At 67.5% G+C, this 10,829-nt stretch overlaps 1 protein-coding gene across 1 annotated transcript in view; it reads left to right on the forward strand.

Moving 5' to 3' along the window:
- LOC123369183 (protein spinster homolog 1-like) overlaps positions 1 to 10,593 on the forward strand; it is a 21,252-nt gene extending 10,659 nt beyond the window's left edge. Inside the window, exons 7-10 of the mRNA XM_045014542.1 lie at positions 694 to 821; positions 1,893 to 1,991; positions 2,090 to 2,261; positions 10,106 to 10,593. Coding sequence (XP_044870477.1) covers positions 694 to 821; positions 1,893 to 1,991; positions 2,090 to 2,261; positions 10,106 to 10,200 — 494 coding nt within the window. The 3' untranslated portion in view covers positions 10,201 to 10,593. The remainder of the gene's footprint in view (positions 1 to 693; positions 822 to 1,892; positions 1,992 to 2,089; positions 2,262 to 10,105) is intronic.
- Positions 10,594 to 10,829: the final 236 nt, after the last annotated feature.

Genomic DNA, 10,829 nt, shown 5'->3' on the forward strand with positions numbered 1-10,829 from the left:
GGGGAGCCGGGCCGGCGGGTGCTCGGGGCCGGGGGGAGCCGGGCCGGGGGGTGCTCGGGGCCGGGGGGAGCAGGGCCGGGGGGTGCGCGGGGCCGGGTGGAGCCGGGCCGGGGGGTGCGCGGGGCCGGGGGGTGCTCGGGGCCGGGGGGAGCAGGGCCGGGGGGTGCGCGGGGCCGGGGGGAGCAGGGCCGGGGGGTGCGCGGGGCCGGGGGGAGCAGGACCGAGGGGAGAAGGGCCGGGGGTGCTGGGGGCGGTGGGGAGCCGGGCCGGGGGGTGCTCGGGGCCGGGGGGAGCCGGGCCGGGGGGTGCTCGGGACCGAGGGGAGCAGGGCCGGGGGGTGCGCGGGGCCGGGGGGAGCAGGGCCGGGGGGTGCTCGGGACCGAGGGGAGCAGGGCCGGGGGGTGCTCGGGGCCGGGGGGTGCTCGGGGCCGGGGGGAGCCGGGCCGGGGGGTGCTCGGGACCGGGGGGAGCCGGGCCAGGGGTGCTCGGGACCGAGGGGAGCAGGGCCGGGGGGTGCTCGGGGCCGGGGGGAGCCGGGCCGGGGGGTGCTCGGGACCGGGGGGAGCCGGGCCGGGGGGTGCTCGGGACCGAGGGGAGCAGGGCCGGGGGGTGCGCGGGGCCGGGGGGTGCTAGGGACCGAGGGGAGCGGGGCCGGGGGTGGACACTCCACACACGCGTGTGCCGGGTGCCCAGCGTTGGCAGGGGAGGGGCAGGGGGGGTCCTTAGCCTCAGTAACCGGCTCCCTCCCCCTGCAGGTGTTTATCTTCATTGGGGAGACGCTGCTGTCCCTGAACTGGGCCATCGTGGCGGACATCCTGCTGGTGAGTCCCTCCTGCGGCCGCCTGTCCGGAGCCACGGGGCCAGCGCAGCCCCCCTCCCCCGGGAGTGACCCCCCCCGGCCCCTAGCCGGCCCCTGGGAGCGACCCCGGCCCCTAGCCGGCCCCTGGGAGCGACCCCCCCCCGGCCCCTAGCCGGCCCCTGGGAGCGACCCTCCCCCCCCCGGCCCCTAGCCGGCCCCTGGGAGCGACCCCGGCCCCTAGCCGGCCCCTGGGAGCGAGACCCCCCCCCCGGCCCCTAGCCGGCCCCGGGGGGCGCGACCCCCCCCCCGGCCCCTAGCCGGCCCCTGGGAGCGAGACCCCCCCCCCGGCCCCTAGCCGGCCCCTGGGAGCGAGACCCCCCCCCCCGGCCCCTAGCCGGCCCCTGGGAGCGAGACCCCCCCCCCGGCCCCTAGCCGGCCCCTGGGAGCGACCCCCCGGCCCCTAGCCGGCCCCTGGGAGTGACACCCCCCCCCGGCCCCTCGCCGGCCCCTGGGAGTGACACCCCCCCCCGGCCCCTAGCCGGCCCCTGGTTGCGACACCCCCCCCCGGCCCCTCGCCGGCCCCTGGGAGCGACACCCCCCCCCGGCCCCTAGCCGGCCCCTGGGAGCGACCCCTAGCCGGCCCCTGGGAGCGACCATCCCTCCCCCCCAGCCCCTAGCCGGCCCCTGGGAGCGACCCCCCCCCAGCCCCTAGCCGGCCCCTGGGAGCGACACCCCCCCCCGGCCCCTAGCCGGCCCCTGGGAGCGACACCCCCCCCCCCGGCCCCTAGCTGGCCTCTGGGAGCGACCCCCTCCCTCCACCCCGGCCCCTGTGAGCAACCCTCCCCGCTCAGCCCCTAGCCAGCCCCTGCGAGCAACTCCCCCACCCCACCCCACCCCCTGCCCCCTAGCCGGCCTCTGGGAGCGACCCCCCACCCCGTCAACCAGCCCGTGGGAGCGACCTGGGGCGGCAGGGACAGACAGACGGACGGACACAGAGCAGGGGGAGGGGCAGGGGCAGACAGACACACAGCAGGTTGGATGGGGGGCAGGGTCCCCCCCCCGCCTGTGCTGACCCGGCCCCTCTCGCCCACAGTACGTCGTGGTCCCCACACGCCGCTCCACGGCCGAGTCCTTCCAGATCGTCATGTCCCACCTGCTGGGTGACGCCGGCAGCCCCTACCTCATCGGCGTGGTGAGTGCGCGGCAGCGGCACTGCTGGGGGGAAGCTCGCAGCGCCGTGGGGGTGCTGGGGATTGTGGGATGGCTCCGCTCACCCTCTCTGCCCCCCAGATCAGCGACAGGATCCAGCGGGGCCGCCCCGCATCCTACCTGCTGGAGTTCCACAGCCTGCAGTACGCCCTGATGCTGAGCGCCTTCGCCGGGGTGCTGGGGGGCGGCTTCTTCCTCGCCACCGCGCTCTTCATCCAGGGCGACCGCAAGCGGGCCGAGCTCAGCACCCAGGGTATGTGCCCCATCCCCCAGCGCCCCCCAGACCCCTAACCCCATCGCCTCCCACAGCCCCCCCAAACCTGTCACCTCCCGCCGCTCCCCCCGGCCCCCACACCTGCGCTCTCCATCCAGGGCGACCGCAAGCGGGCCGAGCTCAGCACCCAGGGTAGGTTCCCCGTCCCCCAGCGCCCCCCAGACCCCTAACCCATTGTCAACGAAGTCCCCGGGCGCTGCTCTGGAACTGCTCCCCACCAAGCCAGGCAGGACTCTGGGAGCCTCCTCTCCCTCGGAGCAGCCTGTCTGCAGGGCAAGAAGCTCCCCCGGCTTCACCTCCTGGGTCTCTCCTTGGAGCATTCAGCATCCCCTGCCCCTCCGTGCGCTTCCCCCAGCGAGTCGCCCAGGCGGGGTCCTGGGGGGGCCACAGGGTCCTGCCCCCCCCACTGCGCAGTCAGACGTGACTCCCAGCCAGCCAGTGACACAGAGGTTTATTCGATGACAGGAACAGGGTCTAACACAGAGCTTGTAGGTACCGCGAGCCGGACCCCTCGTCCGGGTCTATTCTGGGGGGCAGTGAGCCAGACCCCCACGTCTGCCCTCACTCCTCGTCCCCAGCCAGCCCCAGACTGACACCCCCCAGCCCCCGCTCTCTGCTCAGCTCCTTCCCCGGGCCAGGAGGCACCTGATCCCTTTGTCTCCAACACCTTCAGCCGGCACCTGTGCAGAGGAGGGGCCCAGGCCATCAGTTGCTAGGAGACAGAGTGTCAGGCATTTAGGTGCACTGGCCCTTTGCTCTGTTAGATATTTAAGAACTGCCTAGGGGAAACTGAGGCACCAACACAGTATTCAGAGAAAACATTAAGAACATTCCTAGTTCGTCACACCCGTCACCTCCCACTCCCCCCCAACCCTGTCACCTCCTGCTGCCCCCTAACCCTGTCACCTCCTGCTGCCCCCTAACCCTGTCACCTCCCGCTGCTCCCCCCGGCCCCCACACCCGCCCTCTTCATCCAGGGTGACCGCAAGCAGGCTGAGCTCAGCACCCAGGGTATGTGCCCTGACCTCCAGCGCCCCCTGACCCCCAACCCCGTCGCCTCCCACAGCCCCCCAACCCCGTCACCTCCCACAGCCCCCCAACCCCCTCACCTCCCGCTGCGCCTCCCGGCCCCCACATCCAGGGTGACCGCAAGTGGGCCGCGCTCAGCACCCAGGGTACGTCCCCCAGCGCCCCGCAGACCCCTAACCCGTCACCTCCCGCCGCTCCCCACCAGCCCCCACACCCGCCCTCTTCATTCAGGGCGACCGCAAGCGGGCCGAGCTGAGCACCCAGGATACGTCCCCCAGCGCCCCCGACCCCTAACCCCATCTCCTCCTGCTGCACCCCCAGCCCCCCACGCTGTCGCCGAGCTAAGCGCCCAGGGTACATACAGGCCCACAGCGCCCCCCCACTGCCCCATAATCTTAGTCATCAAGATTCCCCTCCCCGTGGCACCTGCAGCTCTGTGCCCAGGCTGCAGCCCCGGTGCCCCCACATTGAGCCCTGCCCCACTGCCCACCGTGTCAGCCCCCCCGACTCTCCCCCTCCCCATGCCAGGCCTGCCCCATTGCCCGGCCTGCCCCATTGCCCACCCTGTCAGCCCCCCCGACTCTCCCCCTCCCCACACCAGGCCTGCCCCATTGCCTGGCCTGCCCCACTGCCCACCGTGTCAGCCCCCCCGACTCTCCCCCTCCCCCCGCCAGGCCTGCCCCATTGCCTGGCCTGCCCCATTGGCCACCGTGTCAGCCCCCCTGACTCTCCCCCTCCCCGCGCCAGGCCTGCCCCACTGCCCACCGTGTCAGCCCCCCCGACATTCCCCCTTCCCCCGCCAGGCCTGCCCCATTGCCTGGCCTGCCCCATTGGCCACCGTGTCAGCCCCCCGACATTCCCCCTTCCCCCCGCCAGGCCTGCCCCACTGCCCAGCCTGCCCCATTGCCCACCCTGTCAGCCCCCCGACTCTCCCCCTTCCCCACGCCAGGCCTGCCTGTGATGGAGCAGGGGCTGTCTGTGTGCTTGGTAGGCAGAGACAGGTCTGCAGCTGTAACATGAACCTGGCCTGGGGGAGGGGAGGTCTCACCTCTGGCTGTGGCTAGACAAAGGGAAGTGGGTAGTGGAGTCACTCTTCGGTTTTGGGAGGTGGGGTTTCAGGGGATCCTAGGCTGGGATCCAAGCACCTTGAACCCCCAGAAAGGCCAGATTGAAGGGTCCTGACTCTGCACGCAAGCTGGGCTGTATCCTGTGTTCCTGGTGTTCAATAAACCTTCTGTTTTACTGGCTGGCTGAGAGTCACTGTGAGTTCGGGAAGAGGGGTGCAGGGCCGGACTTCCCCCACACCCCGTGACAACTGGTGGTAGCGGTGGGATCGGCGGCACCCCGGGGACGGCGCTTCCTGCAGTAAGTGACTGGGGAGCAGTAAAACGAAGGGGCGATTCACCCCTGGGCGAGTGTGGCCAGAGAGAAGGACTTTGCAGTAACAGGGTCCCCCGGGGGATCACAGCGAGCGATCCCAGGGGCGGAGGAGTCTGCAGCTCGACCCTGGCAGAGAGGGGGTGACCTCAAGGACTGGCACACTAGGGGTCCCCCTGGAACCCGTGGGGAGTGGCGAACACCCCGGCCTGCGAGCGGCCAGCAGGAAGATGTATTCCCAGAAGCGCAAGTGTGACCTGGTGGAGCTGTGCAAGCAGGGGGGGCTGCGCCATGGGAAGCTTACCAAGGCCCAGCTGATTGCCCGGCTGGAGGAGAGAGATCGCAGGAATGAACCGGTCCCTGTCTCTGAGGGAAGCAGCCGGGCAGATGCAGCGCAGGCACCAGTGTCTGTCCCTGCTGGGAGTGGTCAGCCGGCTGCTGAGGGCTCCTCGAGACCCCCCACCCCTAGGCCTAGGGGGAGGAGGAGCCCAGCTACCGAGGGCTCCGTGACCCCCCCGGCCAGCAGAGGATCGTCCCGGCGACGCTCGGCCTCCGTGGAGCGCAGGCGGCTGGACTTGGAGAGAGAGATACAACTGAAAGAGATGGAGGAGCGTAAGGAGCTGAGGGCATATGAGGAAAGACAAAGGCAACGCGAATTCGAGGAAAGAGAGAAGGAGAAGCAACGCGAATACGAGGCGAGAGAGAAGGAGAAGCAGCGCAACCATGAGCTGGCCATGGCCCAGCTGAACAACAGGGAGGCCCCGGCTGCGGTGAGTGAGGGGGGGCCCAAGCCTACAAAGAGCTTCGGTAAGAACTTCCTGGCCCCACGTAAGGAGGGGGAGGACATAGACACCTTCCTGACGGCCTTTGAGAACGCCTGCGCGCTGCACAAGGTTGACCCCGCAGACAGGATCCGGTGCCTCACCCCCTTACTGGACTCCACCGCCGTGGAGGTGTACAGCCGAATGAGACGGGCGGAGGCGGGGGACTACAACCTGTTCAAAGAGGCCCTGCTCCGCGAGTTTGGGCTGACCCCGGAGATGTACCGGAAGAGGTTCCGGAGTCAACGTAAGACCCGGGAGGGCACATACCTGCAACTGGTCAACCGGGCGCAGGGGTACGCCCGCAAGTGGACGGCTGGGGCCCAAACTAGAGAGGACCTGCTTGACCTATTCGTACTGGAGCACCTGTATGAGCAGTGCCCATCCGACCTGAAGCGGTGGTTGATGGACCAGAAGCCGGAGAACCCGCAGCATGCAGGCCAGCTGGCCGACCAATATGTGGACAGTCGGGCGGGGGATGGCAGGGAGGAGTCTCGAGGGAGCAGGCCTGCCTCAACGCAGAGAGAGAGTCACCATGGGACCTCCCAGCGGGGCCCTATGGAGAACCCCCACAAAAGGGGAACATCCAGCGTCAGATCCACCCGACCCCCGCGAGGGGACCCACGAGACATGGGCTGCTTCCACTGTGGCCAACGAGGCCTCATACGGGCCCAATGCCCCAAGCTCCGAGACAGACCGAGCAGACCCAACCCGCAGAGGGTTGACTGGGTAAAGACCCAATCGGAGGAGGGGCAACATGCCCAAGAGAGGGGGGCTGGCAGCGTCCCACCTGGGAAGGAGGGAGGAGGGCCCCAGGTCAGCGCCCCTGGGGGGCTGGATGCTCCGGACACAAGGTTCTGCTACAGGGTGGCCACGGGGCTGCCCCTCCGGAGCGAGTGCCTTGTTCCCCTGGAGGTGGATGGGAAGAAGGTCACTGGGTACTGGGACACAGGCGCAGAGGTGACGCTGGCCCGGCCCGAGGTGGTGGGCCTAAATCGGATGGTGCCTGATACCTACCTGTCCCTGATGGGCGTGAGCGGGACCCCATTCAAGGTGCCTGTGGCGCGGGTGCACCTGAAGTGGGGGGTCAAGGAGGGCCCCAAGGATGTGGGAGTGCACCCCCATTTGCCCACAGAGGTGCTAATGGGGGGGGACCTCGAGACCTGGCCCGGCAATACCCGGGGTGCCCTGGTCGTGACCCGTAGTCAGAGTCGGCGCAGGGCTCTGCACCCTGACAACGGGGAAAGTACTCTGCCCGAGTGCCTGGCGGGGAGGGAACGCCCAGAGACACGACCCAGAGAGGCTGCGGCCTCAGACCCAGCCGGTGAGAGAGAGCAGGGCCCCATCCCTGTCCCAGCTGCTGAGTTCCAGGCCGAGGTGCAGAAGGATCCCTCCTTGCAGAAGCCCAGGGACCGGGCTGACCTCAATGCAGCGCAGACCATGAGGAGAGGTTGCAAGGAGAGGTTCCTGTGGGAGAAGGGGTTCCTGTATCGAGAATGGGCTCCCCCCGGGGAGGTGGAGTCATGGGGGATCAGGAGGCAGCTGGTGGTTCCCCAGAAGTTTCGCCACAAGCTGCTGTACCTGGCCCATGACATCCCCCTCGCAGGGCACCAGGGAATCCGGCGCACCAGGCAGAGGCTGCTACAGAACTTTTACTGGCCTGGGGTCTTTACCCATGTCTGGCAGTACTGCCGATCCTGTGACCCCTGCCAGCGGGTGGGGAAGGCCCGGGACAAGGGGAAAGCAGCTCTGAGGCCTTTGCCCATCATAGAAGAGCCTTTCCAGAAGGTGGCCATGGACATGGTGGGACCTCTCAGCAAGGCGACCCGGTCAGGGAAGAACCACATCCTGGTGGTGGTAGATTTCGCCACTCGATACCCCGAGGCGGTGGCCTTGTCCTCTACCGAAGCAGACACCGTGGCGGATGCGCTGCTGACCATTTTCAGCCGGGTGGGGTTCCCCCAGGAAGTCTTAACGGACCAGGGGTCCAACTTCATGTCGAAGCTGCTCCAGTCCCTGTGGGAGAAATGTGGGGTCCAACCCAGCTGGGCCTCAGCGTACCACCCCCAGACCAACGGGCTGGTGGAGAGGTTCAACGGGACGCTAAAGATGATGCTAAAAACATTCATGCACCAGCACCCACAGGACTGGGACAAGTACTTACCTCACCTGCTGTTTGCGTACAGGGAGGTACCCCAGGAGTCTACTGGGTTCTCGCCGTTCGAACTGTTATATGGAAGGCGGGTAAGGGGGCCCCTGGACCTGCTGAGAGACGAATGGGAGGGGAAGGCCGCTCCCGATGGCGAGTCGGTGGTGGAGTATGTCCTGACCTTCCGGGAAAGACTTACCGAGCTCATGGGCCTGGCCAGAGAGAATCTGGCCCGAGCCCAGAGGAAGCAGAAGGTCTGGTACGACCGCACGGCGCGGGCCCGTGCCTTCGCCACCGGGGACCAAGTGATGGTTCTCATCCCCGTGAGGAAAAACAAACTCCAGGCTGCCTGGGAAGGGCCCTTCAAGGTTGTCAAGCAACTAAATGAGGTAAACTATGTGGTGGAGCTGTCGAACCGGGCGCACCACCGCCGGGTGTACCATGTGAATATGATGAAGCCATACTATGACCGGGGGAATATGGTGTTGGCCGTGTGTGGCCACTGGGAGGAGCCGGGGGATGACCCTTTAGTGGATCTATTCCCAGGGACAAAGGCTGGTTCCCCCCTGGAGGCGATTCCCCTCTCTGATCAGCTGACCCCGGCTCAGCATGCTGAGATCAGAGGGGTGCTGCAACTGTACCGACAGTTGTTTTCCAACCGGCCTGGGCGCACTAATGTGACCATCCACCGGGTGGAGACTGGGGCACACACCCCGATACGCTGCTCCCCTTTTCGGGTTACTGGGAAGACTGCCCAGGACCTGGAAAGGGAGGTCAGGGACATGCTGGCTTTAGGGGTGATTCAGCCGTCCGCCAGCCCCTGGGCCTCCCCAGTGGTGCTGGTCCCCAAGAAGGACGGGTCGATCCGGTTCTGTGTGGACTATCGAAAGCTCAATGCCATCACCGTATCTGATGCCTACCCCATGCCCAGGCCTGACGAGCTCCTGGACAAGCTGGGAGGCGCTCGGTACCTCACCACCATGGATCTTACAAAGGGCTACTGGCAAGTGCCGCTGGACGCAGATGCCAGGCTGAAATCGGCCTTCATCACCCCTCTGGGGCTCTACGAGTTTCTGACCCTGCCCTTCGGCCTCAAGGGAGCGCCGGCCACCTTCCAGCGCCTGGTGGATCAGCTACTGAGGGGGATGGAGAGTTTTGCTGTGGCGTATATTGATGACATCTGCGTCTTCAGCCAGACCTGGGAGGACCACGTGCTCCAGGTTAGACAAGTGCTGGACCGACTCCGGGAGGCGGGACTGACCGTAAAGGCGGAGAAGTGCAAGGTGGGGATGGCTGAAGTATCTTACCTGGGCCATCGGGTGGGGAGCGGCTGCCTAAAGCCGGAACCGGCCAAGGTGGAGGTGATCAGAGACTGGCCCGCTCCCCAGACCAAAAAGCAGGTCCAGGCCTTTATTGGGATGGCGGGGTACTATCGAAGGTTCGTGCCCCACTTTAGTGCCATAGCCGCCCCCATCACTGAGCTGTGCAAGAAGGGGAAGCCAGACAAGGTGGTCTGGACCGAGCAGTGCCAGCAGGCTCTCCAGGCGCTGAAGGAGGCTCTGCTCAGAGGCCCAGTTCTGGCAAACCCAAACTTTGACAAGCCCTTTATGGTCTTTACCGACCAGACTCGGGGCTGGGGGCGGTGTTGATGCAGGAGGATGAAAAGGGGGAGAGACACCCCATTGTGTACCTGAGCAAGAAGTTGCTACCCCGGGAGCAGAACTACGCGGCCATCGAGAAGGAATGCCTGGCCATGGTGTGGGCCCTGAAGAAACTGGAGCCATATCTCTTTGGGCGCCACTTCACCGTGTACACCGACCACTCTCCCCTGACCTGGCTGCACCAGATGAAAGGAGCCAACGCCAAGCTCCTGAGGTGGAGCCTGCTCCTGCAGGACTATGACATGGACGTGGTCCACGTGAAGGGAAGCGCCAACCTGATAGCGGATGCGCTGTCCTGGAGAGGGGGCCCCGAACTTCCCCGGGTCACTGGGCAGTGACCCCGCTCAGTTCAGTCTCGGAGGGGGGAGAGGTGTGATGGAGCAGGGACTGTCTGTGTGCTTGGTAGGCAGAGACAGGTCTGCAGCTGTAACATGAGCCTGGCTGGGGGAGGGGAGGTCTCACCTCTGGCTGGGGCTAGACAAAGGGAAGTGGGTAGTGGAGTCACTCTTCGGTTTTGGGACGCCAGGCCTGCCCCATTGCCCACCCTGTCAGCCCCCCCGACTCTCCCCCTTCCCCACGCCAGGCCTGCCCCACTGCCAGGCCTGCCCCATTGCCCACCGAGTCAGCCCCCCTGACTCTCCCCCTCCCTGCGCCAGGCCTGCCCCACTGCCCACCGTGTCAGCCCCCCCGACACTCCCCCTTCTCCACGCCAGGCCTGCCCCACTGCCCAGCCTGCCCCACTGCCCACCGTGTCAGCCCCCCCGACTCTCCCCCTCCCCCCACCAGGTCTGCTGCCGGAGGAGGCCGAGCCGGAGGACCGGATTGTGGTGCCGAAGCGTGGCCGATCCACCAAAGTGCCCGTCTCCAGCGTCCTCATCTGAGAGCCACCCCCACCCCCGGTGCTGGGGCCGGGCGCCGCCAGCCGGGCAGAGACTCTCGCTGCCCCCCACGGGCCAGACTCGGGGCAGGCCGAACTGTGCCAGTTTGGGGGCTGGTATTGTATGTGAGCGTGGAGCTCCCCGTGAAGGAAACGGGGTCAGGGACATGGATGGGGCACCCTGGGCTGGGACAAGCCAGGGACCCCCAACTTAACACCCCAGTCCCTGGCGCAGGGAGGGGCTTAGGGACTGAGGGGGGGGCTCTTGGATTCCTTGGGGGGGGCCTCACAGCCTGCCCCCCCAAGGTCATACAGGTTCCCATTGCATTGTAGGGGGCTGGGGTCCTGCCCCCCTCCAGCCGCCATGTTTTCACCCCATTAAACTCTTTGTTAGGTCTCTTGCTGCTGCTCTCTGTCCCGGGGGGCAGGATTCCTGGCCGTGCTGCCGGGCTCTGCTCCCCCCTGGGAGGGCACTTGCTCCGCACTCCGCCCCCCCACCCCCCGAGTGTGAGCTCTGCTCCTCGGTGAGCACAAGAGCGTGAGCCCTCGTGCCCCTGTGGGGGAGGCCCCCTCCGAACCTCGCACACCTGCCGCTCGCTCAGCGCTACGACTTCCTGCCGGGAGCTCATTGCC

The sequence above is a fragment of the Mauremys mutica genome, chromosome 4, assembly GCF_020497125.1.
Source record: "Mauremys mutica isolate MM-2020 ecotype Southern chromosome 4, ASM2049712v1, whole genome shotgun sequence".
Taxonomy (NCBI): domain Eukaryota; kingdom Metazoa; phylum Chordata; order Testudines; family Geoemydidae; genus Mauremys; species Mauremys mutica.